Source organism: Vigna umbellata, chromosome 10 (genome assembly GCF_029865625.1).
Source record: "Vigna umbellata cultivar VRB3 chromosome 10, Vumbellata_1.0, whole genome shotgun sequence".
In the NCBI taxonomy this organism is placed as follows: Eukaryota; Viridiplantae; Streptophyta; class Magnoliopsida; order Fabales; family Fabaceae; genus Vigna; species Vigna umbellata.
Window position 1 is genome coordinate 16,854,427 of NC_142174.1, and position 26,445 is coordinate 16,880,871.

Genomic DNA, 26,445 nt, shown 5'->3' on the forward strand with positions numbered 1-26,445 from the left:
CTGAAATTGATCTTGTTGAAAGGTCGGGAGTAAGGGTTCTGTAATAGCATGTATATGGGGATTAAATAGGTGTACAGGTATTGTTTGAGGTTACTGTGAGAGGAAGTGAAAATATTAAAATTAGGCATTTCAGATTTAGAGCATAAGAGAACATGGTAGATAATTTAAATAAATTAATTATTAATTATTGAGAGCCTTTCTTTGTTGGTAGGATAGAGGAACCTTAAAAACCCGAGTTGGCACATCCCTGATCATAGAGCAGCCCTGGCCTGGTCCAGTCAGTTGTGACCAGTCATATGTGCTGGCGTCGAAGTAGAGTTTGATGCGTTCAGACATCTGGGTCCTCTCCGGTGACCAATTCGGGTAAAGAAAGATCTCTACTAGGATGAAAATAAAATAAAACAAGTTGATTGTAGATGCATAAAGTTATCATGTGTTAATTTCTAGTCAATTATAATTTTAGAAAATCAGTCAGTGTGTGTTTGGAATTCAAAGTAAGGATTCATATATAAATATATACATATATATATATATAATATAATATATATTAGTTTAATATAATATATATATTTATAAGATAATATATAATATATATTAGTTTAATATAATATATATATATTTATAAGATAATGTACGTATCATATATATATATATATATATATATATATAATAAAATAAGGATAGTTGTTTCTTATATTGAAACGTGAGTGTTAATCAATAATTATATTACTTGTAGGTATGTATAAATTGATGTATTTTGTGAGCTGTTATGGGTTAGTTGGAGTTGTTTGGTTCTTGGTATTGATTAACTTAGATTCAATTGTGGAGATGTTATTTTTATAATTTGTGAGTGGTGAGTAATGTATATTGTTGAGATTGTGTATATGTTGATTGTGGCAGAAAGTATATGATTACAAAGTGATGAAAGTATGATTCAAGTTGTAAATCAAATTCCATCTGTGTAGGATCTCTTGGTGAGATCCTTAGTGTAGAATGATTGCATAGTAGCTCAGTCTTGGGGGTTTTCCTGACGCTCCAATGTTCTTTCATTCTCAAGTAGAGAGGATTGATCCATGTGGTGAGGAGTAGCAGGAGGTCCTAGTCTTGGAGGCTTCCAGTATGCTCCAAGGCGTGGAACGGATTAACCTCGTGAGTGTGGTAGGGTGGAACCCATTGGCAACGGCTTTGCAAAGCAGTAGAGGCCACCACGAGTGCATAACCCACCATAGCTCGACAATCATTCTGGTCCGGACGAGTCGGTCTATAAAACAATGAGTCTTGTGATGTCAATGTATCATGTTTGAGTGGCTTTTACATGTCGTGTGTGATTGAATAACATGATTTTTATATCTAGCTCACCCTTGCTTGTTTGTATTGCTTGTGTATGTTTCTTCTTGCGATGATCATCCATTTGGATGGGAGCATATGGCGAGAAGGTTCCATTGGAGACGGCTCTGGAAGTTGAGGACAATGCTGCTGCCTAGTCTCCTAGGATGCTATTAGTTGATCTTATGTTCTAGGATACTATTTCCCATTTCAGCTTATATTTTATGTCTTTTCGGAGTTTAAGCTTATATTCTGAAGCTACTTAGAGGATGATTGTAATCCTATTTACTCTCACTGTTTTCCTATATTATGCATGTGGACGTCTTTATTATATATACTTTCTATATAATTGGGATGTGACAATTGCTACGTTTTAAAAAGCCTTTGGTTCGGATGAATGGTATTATATGTAAAAATAAATAAAAATATTAACAAAAATATTATACTTGCTTTAAGTAAATAAAAATTTGCATGATTATGAATAGCTATAATAATGGTAAATTTAAATTTAAGAAAATTCTTAATTTATTAATTTTTATAATTTTTGTATTATTTGAAATCAATTTAAAATAAATAATAAAGTAGAAATAAAGAAAAAGAGATAGAAAAAACAAATTGTTTTACTATGAATACTATAAGATAGTAATGCATTTGACGAAATAATCTTTAGTTAAACTTCGTTAATCCCTCTCATACTGTTATACGAAGAATTAGCAAAGAAAAATAAAGATATTATTTCATGACGAATAAATAAGTAGTTAAGGAGAAATTATTTACTCACTATTAATCAATTAACCATTTGATTTTAAGTATAATTAATAAAAATATTTTTAATAGTATTCAAATGAAAATAATAGTAATTTTTATATAAATATCATTTATAATACTAAAATATTATTTTAATAAATGTAAATTATAAATAAAAATTTATAAACTTATATAATTTTTTGAAATTTTTATAATAAAATTGTAATAAATAAATCAGTGAAATAATAAATTGTAAATAATATATAAATTGAGAAGCTAAAGAAATTAGATGCTAGAAATGACAACATCAGACGCACTAACAATAACGAATGTGGGAGTAGAGATGACAAATACAGCGATAAGGACGACAAACGGGACAACGAGAATTACAAACTCATCGTTGAATCAACGTATGCAATGATGTGAAGGACAGACATACACAGAAGATGGTGGAGACGACGGTGGTAGAGAAAGAAAAAGAAAAAAATAATAATAATATTTAATAATAAATTATTTATATCTGTAATTACCAAAAAATATTAACTAACAAATAATTATTAATGAATTTAAATAGTTGATATTTACGGACTGATAATAATAATAAATATTTTTATTTGTCGATAAAATTTATTTACAAATTTTTTATCAACAAATTTTTTATGGTAAATAAATTATCAATAATTCTATTTTATTTACAAATTTTGTTTGCATATAATCCCTTTACTTTAAATGTTAACAGTACCGTGAAATGTTATAATAATATCTAATTTTCAAACAAAAATATATTGAATGTTTACTATTATAATTTCGTTCAACTGTAAAATATTTTATAGATATATAAGTTTATAAATAAAATAAAACTTTAAAATTTATTTTTTAAATTACATACTTTAACATTTAGTTTTGGGTAATTTTATAAACGTTTGGTTAACATCAAACTATTCATGTGTATTATAGGTAAAAATAAATAAATTATGTCATTTCTGTTTTTATTGAGGTTGTTCAATATAATTTATTTTTTCAATAAAATTTCATTTTCCTGAATTATAGTTACTTTATTTTCTTTAACGATATTTAAATCGTTAAACAGTGTCTGTGATTTTTTTATTTTTTAATTTGTTTTAATTTATTCATAATAGTATAATTTATATAAATCTAAACATTTCACAACCATATAATTTATATATACCGTGATAAAAAAAATATTATATTAATCCTCATCGTAAGATTTTCTTTTAAGTTACCTTTTAAAGATATATTAAAATACATTAAAAATAATAATGTCATAAAAGTTCTGAATAAATTCAATATAATTTTGATATCTATTTTATTTAATAAGTAAAGACGAAAAGTGATAAATAAATAATTTTTTAATCATTATATATAATATTATCTTAAGTATGATAAAAATCCAATTACTCCTAGAGTAAAAAGTAAAAATCGGAGTTAGGAGTGTTACTCTTAATATAAACTTTGTGATCAATTTTAACAGGTAAAGAGAATAGGAGAATGGAAGGTCTTATTCGTAGTTTTATTCTTCTCTTGTATTCATTTTTTGTTGTTGTCTTTAAAACTATTAAACATATTTATGAAGGGAAGTAAAAAAATAAATATATGTTATGACCTTTAATAAAGGTTATGCATGTTTACTAAAAAGGCGAGGACGTGAAAAAATAAAAAACGAAACATGGTGCTCATGTCATGACCTTTAATAAAGTATATTTATTAACAAGAGCAAATTGCATTACCATGTCATTAGTACAAGTTCCAAAAAATGTTATTATAAAAATTGCATTTCTTAATTAATCTAAACTGGTAATTGAATGAAAATTCTCCGATTACGAACAACTTAAATATTATTAAGTGCAATAGTAATAATACTAAATGAATTCATCCTCTTTTAATAGGGTTACATTGCATGCACGCTGGTTTTCAAAACCTAATTAAGTTCCGCAAGTAATTCTATACTAGAATCGTTGAACACTCATTCAAAAATTTCTACACCACACAAATATGGAAACAATTTAAAGCGACAGAGTATCAAATCACACCTCATTTGATCCTAATGGTTTATTCAACTATTTTCGGCCCAGTCACAAACCACAAATAATAAAGCCCATTAAACGGCCCAGTAAAAAAAAATAACCGAACACAACTAAATTTTCTCGTTCCAGAGAATTCACAGAAAAAGAACTTGAAAGAGATGCCGCAGAGAAACAATAATTGAAAACAGTAATACTGATCCTCATTTGATCACAGAGAACACTACATAACCCTTAAACCATTCTATACTTACAGACTCTCTTCAAGCTTTTGCAGCAAGTTACCCAACACAACTTTTTTTATCTACTATATATGCAGTTACAGACTTTCACTAAGAAAAGGAAAATATCAAACATCAAGCGGCAGTAACGGTGGCCTTCCGGGCCCTCTTGGACGGAGACCGAATGGACCTGGGCTGTTTGGGCTTCGCGGGAGTCGACACCTTCTTAGTCTTCTTCGGCCCAGCCTTCTTTCCGGCCTTTTTAACCGACTCAGTTTTCTTGCTCGTCGGAGCAGCGGTGGTTGCTCTACTGCTACGTTTCGGACGCGATTCTTTCTTCTCAGCGTTGGCCTTCGTCTCCTTCTCCTTCTTTGCGGTTTCGGATAGCTTGTACGAGGCCTTGATCTTCACGAGTTTTCCTCTCGCGGCTTGGTTCTTCAATTGCAGACCTAGAATCTTCTTGAAATTCGCGGGGAGCACCGACTTGTGCTTCTCCTCCATGTACTTCGCTATAGCATAAGGGCTCGATCCTCCTTTCTCGTTCAGCGCCACCAAAGCCTCCTTAATCATCTATACAAAACAAAACAAACTCACAAAATTCAATAAACAAACAAAGCCTAAAAATCAAACACATAATTAGGGATTAAAAAATATATATATCAATGCAGAAATACCTGAAAATATGGAGGATGCGCAGCAGTTTTAGCCTGTTTCGGCTTCTTCTCTTTCGGAGCCTTAGTTTTCTTCTCCTTCGCCGCCTTCGCCGCCTTCACCTCCTCCAGCGGCTTTTCCACGGTGGTAGCGGGCACGGGAGCTTCTCCGGCAACGTCAGTCATCTCCGATCAAATATTCAGATGAAATGCAAAAAGTTAACTAACCCGATGGTTTTGATATTGATGATGACGGGAACGTAAACATCGTGTTATAAATAGCGAAGGGGGCAATATCTGCTGGATATAGGATTGCGTGCTATTGGTGGAGACAGTGGCATGAGGATTGCCATCGTGGCAGAGAGATATCTAGAACGTACACGTGGCGTACATTTAGAGCGTTGTTTGAAGACCTCGAAAAAGACTATGAAGTGGCCGAGACTGTGGATTGGAATGCCAACAGTTTTTTGTATTAGTAACTGACTTTTTTTTCTTCAAACCAAATGGGGAACTAAGAAAGAGTGTGTTTTCTTGAGGATTTTGTTCTTCCATTTTCTTCATCTCCTTTTCTTATCACCCAATTTTTTTTTGTAGGGTTGATCACAAGAGAGAGTAGATTACAATGTGAGTGAAAATAGGTTAAATGATGGCCATTTAGGACCAAACTAAATCACTGAACATTCAACCCCATTTTTCTAATAATGATAAGCAATAAAAAAACATTGAAAAGCTAAAAATAAATCAATAATTCCCTTTTCTACTATTTACTTATCTTCAACTTATTTCTTTTATTAATAAAAGATTTTAGAAATACAATAATATTCAATCAAATTATTAGTTTTATAAATTATATTGTATATCAATTAGAGCTATCAATATTTAATTTTTCTAGTGCTTTTATTTTTTATTAGATTAAAAACTTGTTGCATATTTAAAAAGTAAAGGCTTTATTATACTTGTTATTAACAATGAGATCAAGTAAAACAAAATAAATAAGGAAAAGAAAAAAAAAATGAAACGAAGATAATTAAGAAAAAAAAAACTAAAGACACTCACATAAATTTTGATGGAAATAGATAAGAGAAAATTACACTATGTTCCCAGATGCTAAACATACTCACACTTTAATTTTATACATTTATCTCCTGTTAAGTTTTCAAAAATGATCATCACAACTTTTAAAGATATTCACCTCTTTCATTTTTTTTAATCAAATGGCAAGTAACTCTCTTATATGTTAAGAGTTTAACGTGAAAGTGACTTTTGCATTACTATTTTAGTTAAACAAATAACATATTCACAAAAATATAAATAAAATTATGAAAACTAAGATTTTAAAATTAAAAACATACAAATTTAAAAATTTTAAAAAAATTAAGACAGGTTTTAACAATTTAATTATGAAAAATATTATAAATTTATATTTTGACTTAATTATACATGTTCTGAAAATTTTGAAAATATATGCTTTTTTCATATAAATTAAATAATGAATATAAATATATATTTTTTAATTGTATAAATTATGTGAATCTGTGTTTTAAACCGTGAATAAAATCAATGCTGTCTAAAAAAAATTCTAGCCGAGATTAATGCAATTTTCACATAATAAAATCAATCAGTTTGTTTATTAATGAAAATATTTAAATTACATTTAAAATTCCAACTTTCAATTGTCACTATATTGAATTATGTCATTTATATCTATTTTTGAAAAATGCCAAATAGTTTTCGTTTTTTAATTTCGGTTTTTATTTTAAAAAATTTGATCCAAACATTTATATCTATTTTTAGAAAAATTTCAAATAGATTTCATATTTTCTTATGAGTCTCGATTTTTATTTTGAAAATTTTCATCCAATCGCATTTTTTTATAGTATTGTACCAATATATTAATTTGTGAATTTTTTTATAATATTTTTAAACAAATAAAAATTGGTCAAGCTTATATCGTGTGACATTAACAATATAATATAAGAGTTTATCACTCTTAGTCATTACCATATACTTGTTTTTATTCATATATTTTTATTTTGTCTTAATTTCTTTTAGTTAAACAATTTTATCTTTCTTCAAATTAAATTAAAATTTAACTTTTATATAAATATTATATACATATTTTTTTAAATTAATACTTTTATTAAATATTTTAAATAAGATTATGTTAGTTATATTTCTCTTTTACATTAAATTTTTCAATTTAGTCCCAACTCCTTACATTAAGGCTTTGTTCTCTTTAGGTTAATTGGGGGAGATGATTTGGGGGAGATGATTTGGGGGAGATGATTTGGGTGGATTTGAGGGTAATTTTGTAGTTGTTTTTTTGAGTGGATTTGTGGGTAATTGAGAGTGAATTTGGAAGTAAGTTTGTGAGAATTAGTGTAGGATTTGATTGATGTGATAGATTTTAAAAAATAGTTTAATTGTTAGAAATGAAAGATTACCAAAATGTCCCTAAGTATAAATATAATAAAAAATGTAATTTATTAATGTTATATTTATTTGGAAAAATGTTTATATAGAGACAAAAAATATAAATAATTTATAAAATAATTATTATTAAATTATATAAATTAGAATGCCTTATAAAATGAATTTATTTTATTAAAATTTAGTATTTGTTTGTATAATAATTTACAAGGAAATTTTAAAAAAAATTTCGATAGGTAAGTTAAAGTGATTAAATTTAAAAAAAGAAATAATTAAATGAAGTTATAATCTTCAAGTACGTCAAATAAGTGACAACAATTTAACATACAAATATTTCTAAGGTAATAGGTAAGGTAATATATCAAACACACAATTCAATTTAAGGGAAATTAAGTACTATAATACATAATCGGAATAAAATTCAACTTAGTCATCTAAACGGTGAAGAATGTTGTTAACATTGTGATTGAGATTAGCAAATTGACGGTTCATGTCCAAAGAAAGGTTTGCCAAGTTGTCTTCAATATGTTGAACCCGGACCTGCATTTGTTCCATTCCCTGCATTCGATGTTGCAAGTCTTGGACACCTTGCCACATTTCAATCATCATATTAGGATTTGGTGGAGGTGGAGGAGGCTGCACAACGTATTCATGATGGTCTGCTTGGTCTTCTTCTTCATCATCAGCATGATCGTGTTGCCAAACATCGTTGACATTAACAATATGCATCCTCTTCAAAGAATTAATTGAAAAGTGATGTCGGGACCCTACCTGAGTGCACGCGTCGGCATCAACATTAACTCCACAATATTGCAAGATCCGTGTGATAAGTACACCGTATGGGAGGGGTGTGTCACTGGCCTTGCATTTAAGCATATGCTGCATGATGTGATGAGGCCAATTGATAGATATATTATTTTTAAGCACCCATATCATAAAAATATCTTCCTGCAATAACCTAGCAAAATTCCCACGTCGTGGAGTCAACATATGCACAATAACATAATGCAGAAGCCTGTCATTCATATTCAAACAACCAACTGTTAAAACACCGTGACTGTCCTCCAAATCTGGTATAACCATAGTAGCTAATGCCATGTCGCGGTCGTATGGAAAGTCGTCTGGGATATTTGAATAAGTCAATTTCTTACCCTGGTACTTCAAGTTAGCTACATTCAACCAATCAGCAGGTTTCAATCTAATTTTTTTCTTGTTCACCTCACTGATCAAATATCCATTTCCAGATATCTTCAAATTGGAATAAAATACTTTGATTAAATCTGGATAGTACGGTCCCTGCAATGTAAGCAATTCCACCACCCCTTGAAACAGAAGATGCTGTTGAAAATATAACCCTGAACCAGTAAATGATTCATAATTCATTATCTTGGGAACAACTATACTCCTTGTATAGAAATCTGCTGCATAGTTCTCCATTTGATGACTGTGCGTGAAGAAACGACTTTGATCTAATTGTTCCTGTACAGATGGTCTTACATTGGCTGCATCTTCTGCCTCAGTGAGGGTTTGTTTTCCCTTACGACTTTTTCTTGGCCTTTTTGTTGATGATGAGGCCATTTCACAGTTTCTTCAACAAAGTCATACATGAGACATAAAAAAATTAGTGATAATAAATTACTTATATTTAACAATAAGAGTCAATAAGAACTAAACATTACATCGTAACCATAAACATAATTTTAAAATCAAACATGGATAAAATACATTGCAAGTGTTGCCGAATCATTGCTATAATATTGAAGTTGACACCAACCACATCGTCATCTACTTCTTCGCGGTCCAAATATGATAAATCTAGAATTTCTTCCATCTAATTTTACTTAAACAATTATACATACTTCAATAAAATTTTAAAATTCATATATTCTATAAAAAATTACAAATATACATTACTATATTCAACTAATGATTAAAAAAAAAATTCAATAACATAATACCACAAAAACATTTAATATCTATCTTATTAACTAAGTACATATACGTATAACAAATGAAATTAATATTTTAAATTTTCATACGTTAGTATATTTAATAAAACCCATATCATATAAATGAACATAAAATATATTTATAAAATAATCTTATACTCCTAAGGTATACATGTGCATAACTCAATAAATCATTCAAATCATTATATTATACCTAAATAATGTAAAATACTTACCTGTTAAAACACGTTCAAGATCTATATGGTTACTTGAAGATCCTTTGAGCAACAACTAAGCAACCCCACATGCACCTCTTTCCAATGGAACCTGCAAGTTGGCAAATAAAAATGTAAATTGAAACAACATATGAATAGACTAAAATTTCTAGTAGGTCTATTTCAGGGACATTAACAGAAGTTGAAATCAGATTTGAAACAATTGTGACACTAAAGTAATTTCAACTTGTGTTTCTAGATTCACAATTTTTATAGTTCACATTCATATTTTTTATAATAACCATTTTCGTGAAATTTGAAAAAGTTCCTCACTTCTAATCATATCTGGATTCTTAACATGTTCAACCAATTTTGACATCAATGCAAAATGAACACATTGGGTACAAGCAATTTGTTTTCAAACAAATTATTTCAAGTATAAGTCAGCACTGTAGGTCTAGCCATAACACTACAGATTATAGATATAACTTGTTCTTGTATTCTTGCCACCACCATTGCACAATTCATTTCAATATAACAAAGTAATACCAGAAGATGTTGTTCCTTCACCTTCACCACATTTCGTACCTTTCTACTACTTGATGTCCACCACCTTCACGCTTCTTCCTCCACCACGATAAACACCTCAATTCCCAGTGAACACCTGCATCAGAAACCCACTGTTAGACCACGGTAGATCACCCAGGACCATCCACTCCTCATATAATCAGTACTCCCTTGCTTCTCCACCATTGTTTCAACAGAACTGTATCTTCCCTCTCGGCCTTCTTATCTCTGACATGGCCTCCGCCACCCTCACCTCCTCCATAACTCCCTGCATTGCAAATGAATTTGCTCCCATTACAACATAATGAATATTAACCACTGAAAACCACTGACCACTACCATACCTGTCCACTCCGGCTAATCATATCCTCCTCGGTGGCCTCCAACAACAACCGTCGTCCACCCCATAACCTGCTGCAGACACCGGCCAAGCACCCAACACAATTTCACTCATTTTTCGGTCAACAGTGTAACCGGTTACCTGTGCCCGTAACCGATTACATGACGCAGTGTATTTTTCTCATACAGACGTAACCGATTACGTCTACCGTGTAACCGGTTACGAAGCCTCCACGTCCACTGTTCACCATCTTCTCCGCCTCTCACGCACGGCTTTCGTCTTCTTCTTCAACCCTTTGGTTCTTCTTCACATGAAGTGACAGTGGTGTTCGTCCCAGTCTACACACGCACACCACCAAACAAACACATACATGAAAATGGCTTGAACTTACCTCACCAGCCTCTTCCTCGCTGTCTCAGCAAATCACAAAATACTTTCAACACCAGCAACCACTCTCCACACATTCGCAGATACCTCTCAAACTTGCAACCAGTTTATTATGCTTCTCATCCCTCATTAAATAGAACCACACCTACCCACTACTATGCGCGTATGAGGTCCTATGGTCAATGCACCTTTGATATTCAACACTGCACTTGCACTTTGACTCTGATGCAGTGCAGGAATCTTTGCTGTTCATTGCTTTTACAAGGCAACGTAACATCACTGAGCCTGTGTAAAGCACACGATTTCTAAAACCACGCCAAGGCATGCACTCTCGTGGTTGAACAGTGGTTGAACTGCAGTATGTGAGCAACGTACACGCTTGGAATATAATTGTTGTCTGAAGGGCATACTGGACTTTTTACATTCAATCCACGCAAATCTCTCCAATTTTGCGAGTGATGAAAACGGGGTATATCCCGCAAATCCGTCCGCGACAATCCTTCCTATTCAGCTCAAACGAACACCACTACAGATTCATTTCGTCGCTCTCAAATTCACATTAACAGTACTTTCTGTTGATGCGAACACAGGCTAAAATTTCACTACCTAAACTTCTCATTTTGTACTTAAAACTACTCGAACACTAACCATTGACCACTCTTTTTGATCCTAGATCAGTTTCCACTTAAAACATACTTCTAATAGACTTCAATTTACCCCATAACAGACATGAAAAAACTGTTTTCTCACACCAATTCATATCTTACAGATTTTTCCATTGAAACCTCTATTTTCAACTACACACTTATGTTTTTTTACCACCTATTACTTATTAGAATCACATCCAATTCCAATTATCCAACATCATCAGATTTACAACCATCATAACAATAATCAATTCATAATCACCAAATATCAATCATCCAAGTATCATACATTCCAAAGTCATCACCTAAACATAATACATATTAGAACCATTTTTCACAATTTCAATTTCATCATAAAATTGAACATAAAAATACTAAACATATACAACAAACATAACCTAGAGAAAATACTAACTTCCCTTATCTCACAATGAACAACCCAACTCTAACAACATCTTACTGATTGCTTGAAACACAAGAAATTTCTAAACAAACCTACGAAACACCAAATTGGAAGCGTATAGAGTCCTTAGGACTTTAAATTACTCAAGAATGAGTAGATGAAGCAAGATTACTCATGCAACTACACTTAATTCTTCTAGAAATAGATTAGGAACGAAAGAGGAAAAAGGAGTCGAAACTTACTTGCTCTATGACAGAAATTGATCGGGTAGAAGTATAGATTACTCTGTCGTGATCGTTTAGGTACAACCTAATCGTTAAAGAGATGATTCAGGAGTTAGATCTCTTAGAGAGAAGGTAGAGAACTCTAGAAAAGTGGTTTTTAGAGAGATGATACGCTTTAAAATAATGAAACTCGTTTATAACAAAACTATTTATAAGTAAATCATTTAATATTAAAATAACTGAGCCTCGTTATTTTTAAACTACCACCATTTATAAAATACCACTTTTTGGGATTTTACATTCTCCCCAACATGAAAAATTTTCGTCCTCAAAAATTTACTTATCATACAGAAGGAACAACCTACTCTCTTCACATTCTCTATCACAACCACCTATTTGACAAAGATACTACGTCCGAACAACTTTACTAACATGAAAAACCTTGCTTATGTGATAAAATGGTATAGTGTTCAATAGTGTAAATTGGTCTAGCCACTACTCTCAAACAAATTCTCAACTTCTAAACCTCCACTTTTAAGGATTCTTCTTCCACTTTAGCAACCAAACTGCATCTGCCAAACTGAAAACACCACTCATTTATCTTCCACGAGCTTATTGTAAAATCCTTCTAAAACTTTAATTATCCTTGACTTCAGATCAACCCTTGACTGATCTCCCTTGACTTTCTATTGATCCCTTTAAGAAGCACCATACAACTGACTTGATCACTATAACTTTTGATTTACTGCCAATTGTTAATCACTCTTGATCACCTTTAAACACACCCATTATGAGGACTTCACATTGCTTTACTGATCTCCACTCTTGAGTAACATAGCTTCCAACCATTCTCAAGGTAGAACTATTTCATTTGTTACAGCGACAAAAACCACATTTGAGCGCTCCATCTTCATTCCTTCAATTTGCCAACCTGAACCATTTTCCTTTGTTGACCCACTATCATGTACTCACACTTAACTCTACATTCTTCTCGACTTGAAATCACTAGCTTGATCAGTATTTAGCCATCTTATGATACATTTGAAACTAGGATTGTCCAAACTACCATTTTCTCAACCATTCTAAGAAACCCACTAGATATAGTACTTTAACTATACTAATGAATTCTCCTTGCCACCTTCACTTTAGGCCCCAGTCTTCATACTCTTCGAATAACTCTTATTCAATTCTTACCAAACCAAGAACTTGAATCTCCTCTTTTTTATTCATTGTTAATACTTCCTCACCTCAAGATTGACATTACCACTTAAAACCATAGCTCAATTCACTCTTTCATCCACTGACCCACTTTATCAGTTCCAACGTCCTATATCACTATATCATTTCAAAGTCGACACTATAGCTTAAAACCGTATACTTACTTTGCCTTCTCTGTCTCTTACCTACTTTCTTCGTACATAGTTTTAGCTCTGACTTTTAAAGATCACCCCACACTTTCAACTCAAACTCAAATAACAACATCATTACCTTTTCTAAAGAAGTTCATTACTCACAGAACAACAATCCATAACTAAAAAAACTCTTACGCTATTTACTGCTAAATTTCAATTTCACATTAATTAAAATATAAAGATTAAAAATACATTTATTTCCATTAATTTTTATGGTTTTTATTTATTTTAGATTATTTGGTAAAATTTTCGTTAAACTGAAATTTGGATAATTACAAAGAAATCATTCTGAAGGTTATCTCGAAAATATTTGCTTTAAACAACAATTAATAATCGGTGTTAAGTAAAATTCTTAACAAAATTTAATAATTTTTCTTACCAAAAAGATTATATCATTATATTTGAGCTTAGTCTTCCCAATTCTGGAAGATAATTTGTTTCCTAAAAGTAAAAAAAATAAAAATAGAAGCTTTGTATAAGAAAATAAAAAATATATTATTGTAAATATATGTATATTTTATTCAGTGTTTTTGTGTATCTATAAACTTTTAAACCTTTGATAGATAAAGTGAAAGGTAAATATCATGTTATAAAATACTATGGTATATGATAAGTGATAAATTATAGAAAAACTTTATTTAAATAAATAATTAATTAATACTTGAATAGTCTATATGTACACTAAGCAATAAAATCAATAAATATTTAAAACCAAGAATACAAAATATTATTTTATTTAACAATTTTTTTAAATTTGTTATCCTTTTAATATCTCATGTTCATTTTTAATAGATTCTGCAAATTTCTTATCTTTTTATTTTGTTTTAAATTAATTCTTAAAATAAGTTTATTATATTTTTGTAGCAAGTTGAATGAAAATGAATTTTTTTTAAAAATTAATACAAAAAATTAACGAAGGAATAAACTTTTTTATTTAATTTTAAATATAGAACATTACCTTGTGGAAGAGCTTTTTAATTTTCTACTTTTATCTTCAGGACTTAAGCTTACGGTAACGTGCGATACCATCAAAGGTGGTTGTTGTCTTTGAACGTGTTCGTTGAACGCGAATTCGTTAGAGTACTGTTTCCCTTCCCCAAATTCGCTACGCGAGTGAGAGTTTCGATTTAGATATTAATTTTTGAGCTACGGTCCTGCACCACATTGCCATACATGGGCGCTTCAGAATCTACTCTCTCAAGCGGACAGGTTTCAATTCCTCTTTTCCTTTTTTCTTTTTTGGTTCAAAATGAATAAAACTGTTAGCTGTGCCCTTGTTCACTGAACACTATTGATTTGTTATTGCCATAGACGCCTGATGACAGAATCACCACCATAACGGAGCGATCGGAAGCTTCTGACCCTATTTTGGAGCGCCTTAAATCTCTCAAAATTGTATGTAATTTTCTTTGATATAAGGAAACAAGTCTTTGTTGTGAGGTTTTTTCTTTTTTGTTGATTGTTTTATTTGGTTATTATTCCCTTAATTGGTTTGGTGCAGACACCACCGATATTGACCTCTCCCCCAACAGAGGGTACTTTAACTGATATTTTGGTGAGGAAGCCTTCGTCGTCTTCGTTTTCAGGTGCTGATTTCTAAGGTTTAATGGATAAGGATTCTTTTGTTTCTTATACTCCCAATAGAATTGAACAGAGGGGTTATTGGCCTAAATAATCTATTTTATGCATCTAAAATCCTGATCCTTTTGGTAGATATTCTTTTCCGACTGTGATTACTAAGATGTAATTGCCCTGCCTGGCTCAAGCCATCTTTAGTTTACGATATAATATTTTTGTGTGTGTGGCTATTTTTACATAAAAATGAAAATGCAGAGTTCTATCCGGTCCCCAGCTTATGCTTTTATTGGTTGTGATTTCAACACACATGCTGGATAGCTTCTCCTGTAATTGATTTGTTCTTAAAAGTAGATTAGCATATTGGCAGTTTTCATGAACTTTTTCTCCTAATTCAAGCTATTAATTAGTTAGGGATTACATGGGTAATGTCTTCGACATTTTCAAAAGGTTTCTGATTGGTTTTGTTTGTAGCATTAAGATGAAATCCCCTCCAACAGAATGATTTCCCTGGGTTACCACTTTAAGAAGGCCTCATAACTGTAGGAATTAGCCTTCTGTTTACAGCAACAAGATCCTAATTCCCGAAATTAGAAAAACCCTTAATGCTCTGGCCATGCCCTGTGACATCTATTATAGAACGCCGCATAGCTGTGCCTGTGCAAGCATTCCCTAACAGCCAGCCAGATCAATTGTCCCAAAAGTCATGATGATTCACTTAGGCACCACATCTGTACCCACATAAAACTTCCGTGTTCTAGTTCACCGATTTGTCTTGGGTTTGGGTATTGGCATGTTATGCTCAACCCATTGACCTATAATATTATCAAGGGTTCTTTTATTATTCTTACTGCACTAATGTGTGAAGTCTACATCTGCATGTATTTGAGAGTTTAAGGAATCTCTTTTTCTGTTAAAGCTTTTTCTTTAGGTTCCCCTATCATATAGGTCTCAAACAAGAGTTGAGAGCATAAATCACTTTGTTGTATAATGGCATTTGCATTTAATACTAGTAGTTTTGTTGTGGCCAATTGCTTAGTTTCTCTCTTTTTCATGTTTGAAATAGGTACAGTGAATCCCAAGGTTCTATTGGAGCTCTTCTCAATGTACCGTGATTGGCAGGAGAAAAAGGCCCAAGAGATAACCAAAAGACAGGTATTCTTAATACAAGAATAGTCTATTGAATTTATTGAAAGTCTCACATCGACTAGAGATAAGACTATAGTAATAAGTGAGTGCAAACCTCACTTTATAAGTCGATTTTGTGGAGTTGAGTTAGACTTAAAATTTACTTCTTAACATGGTATCAAAGCTAGGTTAGAGTCTATCATAGTGAGATTTGTTATTTGTTAGGCATATTGTTCCACCTGCTATTAGGCCTCTATGAAGTCATCCATTAATGTCTATTCCAACGCTCGAGATGTATATACTTCGGTGTGAGGAGGGTATGTTGGAAGTCTTACATCGTTTAGAAATAAGGTGATTTCATAGTATATAAACCTCACCTTATGAGCCGGTGTTGTAGAGTTGAGTTAGGCTTAAAATCTACTTTTTAACATGGTATCAGAGTCAGGTTAGAGTCTATCTTAGCAAAATTTGTTATTTGTTGTGCATATTATTTTATCCGCTATCGAGCCGCTATCAAACCGTTATTGGGCCACCCATTAGTGTCTAGTCCTATGCTCAAGATGTATATACCTCGACATGAGGGGGTGAGTTGGAAGGAATGTTGTCAAAATCGCGATCTTACTCACAAACTCGAACGAACCTGCGAGTTTTCACAACCCATGCGAGCTAAATAGGATGCTAGATCAAAAGTTTGCCGGATTGGAGCGATCTTTTGAGTTCTTTCGCTAGATCGGAGGATCGATCTTCCATGGTGATGTTGAAGATAGGTTCAAAAGGAGAAAAAATGGAATTAGGGTTTGACGACACCATGTTTTATTAAAACAGACCTGCTCCATGTTTTAGTAAAAAACAGACTCAGTTCAGTCCAAAACCCAACTTTTTTCCCTCCTTTTCTTTTAGGTTTGGTTAACTTTTTTTTCACCTCAAAAACAGAAACAATTTTGCAACCTTACAAACAGAAACTCATACAATATGCACGAAGCTTCACCTGTTGCCAATGCCTCGTCATTGATGCTTGTTCATCGTCCTCATTGCATCGCCACTCTTCCCTGTGACTTTTAGGTACTACCCCTGTTTTTTTTCTCTCCACGTCGCCTCTTTTTATTTTCAATTTGAAGAAGAAACAAATGACATCAAGTGGAAGAAGAAGTGGAATTGGAGTAAGGACTGAACCAGCATGGAGTCATTGTGTTTCTTTTGATGGGAAAGCAAGAAATGTAAAATGTAAATACTGTGAAAAGTTATTGACGGGTAGAATTTATCGACTCAAGCATCATTTAGCAGGAACCTCAAAGGATGAGCATCTATTGCTGTTCTGAAAGATGTAAAAATATTAATGTTGGGTGTGGTTTCTGTGTTGCAGAAAAATCTGATTAAAAAATCAATATTCAAAGAATTTGAAGGGGATGGTGGTATGGGTGATTATATGCTAGAAAAAAACCAAGTGAAGAACAGACACCTTTTGTATCCCACTGCATTGATTTGATGTTAGAAGATTTAGAGAAGAAAATTCCACTTCATCATGATACAACAATAACCAATGGTAAGAAAATCACAACCTACATCTATTCAAGATCGAGTCTTATTTCTTTGTTGCACAAATTTACTAAAGGGATAAATTTGATAAGACCTACCCATACTCACTTTTCCACTGACTTTGGGATGCTTGAATGAGAATAAAGGCTCACTAATTAGGATGTTCACATCAAAGGAGTGACAATCTAATCAAATGGTAAAGACTAGAGATGGTGGGTTTGTGGAAAATTTGATATTGGATAAGGAATTTTGGAAAAATATTTTGAATTGCCTGATGGGTGTTCTTCCTTTGATTAAGGTGTTGTGCATGGTGGATTCATATAAGAAACCAGCCATGGGATTTATCTATAAAGAAATGGATATTGCTAAAGAGAAGATAGAAAGTATTTTCAATGGAGTTAGCAAGAGGTGACAATAGCTAATTTGCTTACACTAATATTTCATTTTCTAATAATAGACTTTGTTTTTGGAGATAAATTTATTTATTTTTATATTGCATAGCTATACTCCTCTTTGGAAAATCATCGATCATAGATGGGACAACCAATTTATGAATATAATTTTTTATTTACTTATAACTCTTACGAGTCGAGTTATGATCCTTGAGTTACAAGTTTTCATTCCCTTTCTGTTTCTCTTACAATCCTCGAGTTTGACAACATTGGTTGGATGTTCTACATCATTTAGAGATAAGGCGATTTCATAGTTTATAAGTGGATGGAAACCTCACCTTACAAGCTCATTTTGTGGGATTGAGTTAGGCTTAAAATCCACTTCTTAACATGGTATCAGAGCTGGGTTAGAGCCTATCCTAGCAAGATTTGGTGTTTATTGAGCATATTATTCCACCTACTATTAGGTCGCTATCGGACTATCCATTAATGTCTAATCCCACGCTCAAGATGTATATACCTCGGCGTGAGGGAGATGTGTTGGATGTCCCACATCGATTAGAGATAAGGTCAATTTATAGTATATAAGTGAGTGCAAACCTCACCTTACAAGCCAGTTTTGTAAGGATTTGTAGGGTTGAGTTAGGCTTAAAATTCACTTCTTAATATGGTATCAAAACCATGAATTAGGCTATCCTAGAGAGATTTGTGTTTGTTGAGCATATCATTCTATCCACTATCGGATTTTTATCATACCACCTATTAATGTCTAGTCCCACGCTCGAGATGTATATATAGGAGTGTGTGTTGGAAGTTCCACATCGATTAGAGATAAAGTCAATTTACAATATATAAGTGAGTGCAAACCTCAACTTACAAACAGATCTTATAAGATTGAGTTAGACTTCAAATCCACTTCATAACCGTATTCATCTACTAATGCATACATACAAATCTTAGAAAAACCCACCCTTTCCCTTTTCCGTTAGAGGAAACGTTTTTTTTGCACAAGTATAATTCAATTTCAAGTGAATTACATACACCCGCTCTACCAAACCCACCTTTACCCTCTCATACACAAGGGAAACTTTTTCCTTGCACGTATATAATTCAATGTCATGTGATTTACACACACCCCTTTACCCATACTGAAACCCACCCTTTTATTCCCTCCATTTCAAGACCTCAAACATGTATATTCTATTAATAGAAGGATATGTGGTGTTAAATTTATCATTAAAAGGCTAAAATATTCTTAATGGTTTCAGTTAAGATTTTGATACACACACACACACATATATATGATAAACATAGCTGGTTTTTTATTTGTTAAATAAATAAAATATAGTTGACCAATACTTATTAGATATAATAAAATGAATTGTATTTGCCAATTAGACTAAGCAGTGTTGTGGCACCAGTTGTGACCATCACATGGAGAAGACATTTGTCTTTAATAGTTGTGTCATCACCGTTGAGCTAACTGGTAACAAGAAATTAACTTAAAATTGTTATTTAGAATGTGAAATTCAAAGAAAAATTTAATGGAGGGGAGGTGTATGTAGCATATTCTTGAATTTATGTCAGTTGGTCAGAATTGTATGTCAACAAATACAGAATCCTTGTAGTGTTAACAAAGTTCATACAAGGAATTTCATTTTGATGTGTTGGCAGCACATTTCAGCAATACAATTATTTGCTATATAATAGTAATGATGATTTGTTACAATTACGACACCAATTTTAATGAAAGTTGGTATGTTCTGTCATTCTCTTTTCAATTTGTGACTGGTGAGTATTTATTAAACATATGGTGACATGAGAAGAGTTGCCTTCAAACATATACTTTCTACCTTATGGATAACAATTAAGCTGGTCTATTTCCCCCTTCCATGCTACGAAAGTTTATTTTGGAATCTTCTGACTATTTCAGTATGTAAATGTTGGTATTGAGTGATTGTAAAAAAGATATTCATCAGACTATTAATTTAATTTTTCAGGTGAAGATTTGGAATCGTGAAGCTAATTTCATTATTGTTTTAATTAATTGATTGTACACAGCAAAAATGAAAATGCTGGAACTTCCGTATTTGGTGATAAACTACTCAATCTATTTCTAAAATGAAAAGGCAATTTAGTGGCCTCATTTAATTCAATACGAGAATAGTTCCTATCATGATGAACCCTTCAATAATATTGGTAGTTTATTTATGTTATTTTATTAGATAGTACCAATATTTGCATTGATGGCTCGACATTGTTGTCTCTTGTATTTCTGTACATGCCATGAAGATGGTAGCAATTTTTGCAGGAGGATATAGAAAACAAAATAGAAGTTGCAGATGCTTTGGCAATCAAACTTCTTCAGCGATATAATCATTCAAAATCTACAATGAAGAGTGCTTCGCAGCATCTATCCGGAGGTAATTATCTGACACAGTTTGAACAATATTTGGAACACTAGGATTCTCATATTATAGGGAGAGACTGATACTGTTAGACTTGTTTTCATAATCTGCTGCATTGAAAGGGAATTCCCTCTTTCATCCTTTTCAAGGATCATGAAGTCAAAATCTTAATTCATTTGTTTGTGAACATTGTTAACTCTATATGTTGCAGTCCATGCCTTGCAGGTGGAAATTGGAGAGCTGAAAGGAAGGTTGACTGAGGTGATCAGTAATTGCGATGCATTGTGCAAGAGGATTGAAACAGAGGGCTCAGAATCTCTCCGGTCATCTATCAAACCTTTTTCTATTGCTACGGCTGACCAAAAAACCGGCTCAAGTTCGTCTACTTTGCCGACAGTTCCTAAAATAAATCCACCTTCTGCCGAAGAATAGTTTGATTTTTGCTCATATTTTGAGAAGCTTCCTACATTCTTATCGAATTTGAGGTGCTCGAGATTCCGAAGAACGGTTGGATCACATTCACGTGATAGACTAATTTTTTTATGGGGCCATGTTTTGGAGGGCATGAAACTTCGCTTTAATTGGGACCAAATCATGGCTACCATAGCAACCCAGCCATGTTTTGATGCTTCTATGGGAGCTACGATGTCCGTCACCGACACGCACATTTTTCTTTGGTTGCTAATTGGAGGCAAATAATTGAAAGGACGAGATAACAAATACGTGATCGGATCTAAAGTGATTAACATTTGTCATTTTTTGTTGGGTCTCTTAACGTGGTTGTTTCGACTTTTCGACAACGGTGACAATTTCAGTATAAATTAAGCACGTGATCGTGTAATTGTGCGACATGTTGCCAATGTCTTTATTGATGTCAACTAAAGATATATTTTGTCATCTTCAAATTATGTCAGATGTCAAATAAAGATGTTAATCCTTTTGTTACAGTACACAAGTTTTAATGAAGAGTCCCCAAACATTATGCGATGCGTATTTTGTAATTTGTAAATATAACCAATTTGAATACTTTTTAATTGCACTGTTAAATTAATATTACCAAAATTTAATTTAACTTCAAATAAAATTGATTCAAATACATCCAATAATAATATGACGACGTCGAAGTACATGTGAATTATCCACATGTCAGTGTGAAAAAACCTTTTACTCTTTTTTTCACTCTTTCTTCCCAGACTTTCAGTTTTCATTCATATCTCATTTTCAACAGATATTGTGTTTAGATCCGCGTGCAATTTGCCAATGACACCGGCATTATGGTTTGGATCAGTGAAATTGATTGATCTAACCAAATTTATTCGGTACAAATACCTAACATTCGACAGATTTGGAACTCCAAAGGAAAACTCGACTGAAAAATGCAATGAAACGAATCAAATCATTATGGTTGCAGACAAAAGTACAAATTTAGCACATTACAAAGCCTTAAAAAAGAAATCAGACTCGAGTCCTTTCTGGAACATCCAGAATCAATCAGGCGATGTAGGAGCTGCTGGTGTATAGCGTTACTGAATTTGGCGTGGATTCTATTGCAACTGAGTTCGGTGATGATCCTTGGTTTGATTGGTGCATTATTTTGAAGCACGGTATTTGTCAATTAGGCCTCTGTTGAGGAAGAACATGAATTCAGTGGTTCTTCTTCTTTGTGGATAATTCAATTTTGCTGTCGTGAATACGCTGGTTCAAATGAAAGATAAGAAACAACCTAGGAAAATATTGAATAAGAACAAAAAGATCAAGAGTATTGTTGGCATGATCAGTTCTTGCGTTTCTGCTCGCTGGAATCACCAACCAAATCACAATCTGCAACGAAAATGCACATGTCGGTTAGAAGTCCTACATTACACTCGTAAGATCGTAGAATTATTCCCAGATCAATACTAATGATGCAGAATTTAAATTTGAACTCAGTTCCCGAAATTGGCACCACCAATCCATACTTCATGAACAAAACTTTCACACACGTCCTTGAAGAACAGAGCGATGAGGCTTTTATATCAACCACAAATAAATTATCTTATACACTGTTTTATAAAATTGAATTACATTAGAAATTTATATCAACACAACCGTTTCCCAAAGACGTAGCAATGCTGGAACCGAAGGCACTTGATTTTTGTACAAAGGTCTTCAAGGGCTTCTGAACTAAGGAAAATTGGTTGTTAAAAATAATCTTCTTTTGGGCAGTTTTGCGGTGATCATTGTTATTATGGTTTCCATGATTTGTCTCAGTTCCTGTGCACTTTCAGAAGCATTCAACTTCAATGTTTGGGGTTTATTGTCAATTATGGAAAAAGAAAACAGAAAGAAAAACAAGACACTATACCGATTAAACTTTCTATTATTTGGATTTAGTTTTTAAGAAACTAGAAAGCTGTTTCAGCAATGATGCTATCTAAAAGTTTTATGCACTTGACATTACTGTTTGATGATGTACTTGAGTTCTTAATGGAAACTCTTGTTATTTTCATCATGAAGATATCTATTTCTGTTGCAAAACTGGAAACAGGTGATAAAAAAGGGAATTGAGGATACAAGTATGACACTGAAGAAACAAACAAACAAAGTTTCTAATCATATACGACAGGGGTGGAGGGGAAAGAAGACAGCCACAATAGAACAAATTAAATGTTTGATGAATTAAATGTATTGATAAACAACGTATGAGAGATATAACACAATACAACAAATTTATTCATTATATTTTTTATTTTAATTAAAATGGATTTTTATTTACTTTCATGCGCTTATTGGTACCTATTAAAAAATAATCTTTATCCTTTGTATTTAAATTATATAATACTTTAAATAAAAAGTTATTAGCTCAAATGTTAAAAATCGGTAACAATTATCGATTTAACAAAATGCATAATGTTAAAATTTTATCATATACTTCATCTATAATGAAAAAATTTTACAGAAAAATATAGAAATCATCTGGGAAAATAAATGTTAAATCTTTCTTTTTGTGCAATTCGTAGGGAGTATAAAAAACCAAGATAAAAGTGTAACTTGCTTCTGCCACCGGTTATCCATGATAAATATAGAGTAACCAGTAATGATACTTTTTTTTTCTGTAGTATAACTACGAATCTTGATTATTTTTAATAGCCAATTTAGTCCTCACTTTGGTTGAAAAATCTCAATTTAGTCCCTCGTTATAAAAGTGTTTTGAATTAGTCCTAACTTTTAAAATAGTGGGTCAGATTGGTCCTTTCTGTTAAATATAAGTTAACAAAATTAATGGATGATGATGTGACACAACTTAAAGCTAACGAGGGACCAATCTAACACATCAGCTTTAAGCTGTGTCACATCATCATCCATTAATTTCGTTAACTTATATTTAACGAAAGGGACCAATCTGACCCACTATTTTAAAAGTTAGGACTAATGTAAAACACTTTTATAACGAGGGACTAAATTGAGATTTTTTAACCAAAGTGGGGACTAAATTGGCTATTAAACCTTCATATTTTTATATCATATTCATGTTCAAAAACCCAATACTTAAGAGTTATATCCATATTGATTAATTTAAATTATGTCTTATTCTTTTTCATTTCAAACCAATTTCTTAAATTACACTTTTTGTTTTAACTTGTTCGATACATTGTATCAAATTAAAGTTAAATTTCCCTCTTAGAAAAGAATAGTTATACAACCATTGCAAACTCAACATATTCTAATTTACTGGTGAAGGCGTAACAATCAAAGTCTCCATCCAAATCAGGCCCTTTTGAAAAATTTTCACTAGTACATTTATTTGGTAAATTATTATGTTTTAACTGGGTTCTTTAATTTTGTACACTTTTATATGGGTAGAAAATTGTGTTGAAATAACAACTAGTTGGAAGGCAAAATGTAGAGTTTTAGGACAAATCACGCCTACACTTCCTGACATTAATGCAATTACACAGTACTTCCATCCGCTACATTCGTCTCTGTAAAGACTGCAAATTGCATCTTCAAGACTCCATCCATTAAGGAAATCCTCGACAAATTCTTGAACACCAAACTCCAAAACCTTGTGCAATTTGAAAACAACCTCTGAACCTAAAGTAACAAAAAAAAAAGATAGTATCACTCTCCTTACTCATGGTCACTCTATAGTACCTTGTTTGCAGACATATCTATAGGGAAATCTTAAGAACAATATAACCCTCTTGTCAAACACTTTATAGAAAGGACACAGGTCCTGCAGAATCATGATCTGGAACGAATAAGCTATCTCAGGTATCTCAGCAGGGGAATGTACAGACAAAGGAAGAAAAGTGAAAAAACAAGAACAATCGGAATAACTCAGCATAATGGCTTGTGCAAGATAATGGATATAGATGTATAAAGCTTTAATTGAATGATTCAGCTGGCTTACAAAAGAAAAATAAAAATCTGAGAAAGGCACAACTATGAAATACAAATTGCAACAGGAAAACATAATTTGCTCATAAATTAAACTGTCTCCGGTATGATGAATGATTAAAAGAACAACATTATACTTCAAAATTAAAACAGTTTACCCCCTCTCCGAGAAATCTAAACAAGAGAAATTGGAAGACGAAGATTCAAGGCTGTTGCTGAGCATCAATGTAGCCAGCATCAACAAGAACCTTCTCCTTCTTAGCCATCTCGATGTCCTGGTCAACCATCATCTTAACGAGTTGCTCAAACCCCACTCTAGGTTTCCAACCAAGCACCTTCTTGGCCTTGGAGGCGTCCCCTTTGAGGTTGTCAACCTCAGAGGGACGGAAGTACCTCTTGTCAATCACCACATGATCCCTCCAATTGAGTCCCACATAGCCGAAAGCCACTTCCAAGAACTCCTCAACGGTGTGGGACTCTTCGGTGGCGACAACATAATCATCGGGCTTCTCCTGCTGCAGCATCAGCCACATGGCCTCAACATAGTCCCCAGCGAAGCCCCAATCCCTGGAGGCCTGAAGGTTCCCCAAAAAGAGCTTGTTTTGGAGACCGACCTTGATCCGGCCCACGGCCCGCGTGATCTTGCGCGTCACAAAATTCTCGCCGCGGCGAGGGGACTCGTGGTTGAAAAGAATGCCATTGCAGGCGTAGAGTCCATAGGCCTCACGGTAGTTCACAGTGTACCAGTGCGCAGCGCATTTGGAGGCCGCGTAGGGGGAGCGTGGGTGGAAGGGGGTGGTTTCAGACTGCGGCGGCGGGGTGGACCCAAACATCTCGGAGGACCCGGCCTGGTAGTAGCGGATGTGGGAGCGGCCAGAGGCGGCGATGTGGGAGCGGACGGCCTCAAGAAGGCGGAGGGCGCCGGTGGCGACGACGTCCGCGGTGTAGTCAGGGATCTCGAAGGAGACGGCAACGTGAGACTGGGCGGCGAGGTTGTAGACCTCGTCGGGAAGGATGGTGTCAAGCCAGCGGCGGAGCGAGGAGGCGTCAGAGAGATCTGCGTAGTGGAGCTTCATGTGCGCCTTGTGGGCGTTGTGGGGATCTACGTATATGTGATCGATACGCTGCGTGTTGAAGTTGGAGGAGCGACGGATCAGACCGTGCACCTCGTAGCCCTTGTTAAGAAGAAATTCCGTGAGGTAAGACCCGTCCTGTCCCGTGATTCCGGTGATCAATGCCACTTTCCGCGGCGGAGGCACCTCCCCGTTGGTGGCAGATCCGGATCCGACAGCGTTGGCTTTCTCCATTGCAGAGTATGAGAGAACAGATGAATGAATGAATGAAAAAACAGAGGCTTCTGTGCCTGAATTTATACAGCTCAGAACACAAATCTTCTAACTGGGATTCACAATTTCTGACTGACCCTATCGCTATTTCTCTATTCTATTCCATTTACTCTCTTTTAC

At 33.4% G+C, this 26,445-nt stretch overlaps 4 protein-coding genes across 4 annotated transcripts; 1 reads left to right on the forward strand and 3 right to left on the reverse strand.

Moving 5' to 3' along the window:
* Nucleotides 1-4,296: 4,296 nt before the first annotated feature.
* LOC148192060 (histone H1-like) lies at nt 4,297-5,239 on the reverse strand. Its single transcript, XM_088100149.1, has 2 exons — nt 5,011-5,239; nt 4,297-4,906 (listed from the first exon to the last, which is right to left on the reverse strand). The coding sequence occupies exons 1-2, from the start codon at nt 5,170-5,172 to the stop codon at nt 4,472-4,474; spliced, it is 597 nt and encodes a 198-aa protein (XP_087956275.1). The 5' UTR covers nt 5,173-5,239; the 3' UTR covers nt 4,297-4,471.
* A 2,603-nt stretch (nt 5,240-7,842) lies between these two features.
* Nucleotides 7,843-8,994, reverse strand: LOC148192061 (uncharacterized). Its single transcript, XM_088100414.1, has one exon. It carries the CDS (start codon nt 8,992-8,994, stop codon nt 7,843-7,845), a length of 1,152 nt encoding a protein of 383 aa, XP_087956540.1.
* Nucleotides 8,995-14,564: 5,570 nt separating this feature from the next.
* Nucleotides 14,565-21,588, forward strand: LOC124837255 (uncharacterized). The gene is made up of 6 exons (XM_088101091.1): nt 14,565-14,769; nt 14,872-14,955; nt 15,062-15,146; nt 16,202-16,290; nt 20,503-20,614; nt 20,811-21,588. The coding sequence occupies exons 1-6, from the start codon at nt 14,734-14,736 to the stop codon at nt 21,029-21,031; spliced, it is 627 nt and encodes a 208-aa protein (XP_087957217.1). The 5' UTR covers nt 14,565-14,733; the 3' UTR covers nt 21,032-21,588.
* Nucleotides 21,589-24,354: 2,766 nt separating this feature from the next.
* Nucleotides 24,355-26,445, reverse strand: LOC148192062 (GDP-mannose 4,6 dehydratase 1). The gene is made up of 2 exons (XM_088100135.1): nt 25,138-26,445; nt 24,355-24,673 (listed from the first exon to the last, which is right to left on the reverse strand). The coding sequence occupies exon 1, from the start codon at nt 26,284-26,286 to the stop codon at nt 25,183-25,185; it is 1,104 nt and encodes a 367-aa protein (XP_087956261.1). The 5' UTR covers nt 26,287-26,445; the 3' UTR covers nt 24,355-24,673; nt 25,138-25,182.

What these genes read in the sequence shown, in the direction of transcription:
- LOC148192060 (XM_088100149.1), bottom strand. Translation starts at nt 5,172, where the DNA reads ATGACTGACGTTGCCGGAGAAGCTCCCGTGCCCGCTACCACCGTGGAA. An exon ending in CGCATCCTCCATATTTTCAG is followed by an intron (nt 4,907 to 5,010) that starts GTATTTCTGCAT and finishes TGTTTTGTATAG; the next exon opens with ATGATTAAGGAGGCTTTGGT.
- LOC148192061 (XM_088100414.1), bottom strand. Translation starts at nt 8,994, where the DNA reads ATGGCCTCATCATCAACAAAAAGGCCAAGAAAAAGTCGTAAGGGAAAA.
- LOC124837255 (XM_088101091.1), top strand. Translation starts at nt 14,734, where the DNA reads ATGGGCGCTTCAGAATCTACTCTCTCAAGCGGACAG. An exon ending in TTCGTCGTCTTCGTTTTCAG is followed by an intron (nt 15,147 to 16,201) that starts GTGCTGATTTCT and finishes TGTTTGAAATAG; the next exon opens with GTACAGTGAATCCCAAGGTT. An exon ending in AAGAGATAACCAAAAGACAG is followed by an intron (nt 16,291 to 20,502) that starts GTATTCTTAATA and finishes CAATTTTTGCAG; the next exon opens with GAGGATATAGAAAACAAAAT.
- LOC148192062 (XM_088100135.1), bottom strand. Translation starts at nt 26,286, where the DNA reads ATGGAGAAAGCCAACGCTGTCGGATCCGGATCTGCCACCAACGGGGAG.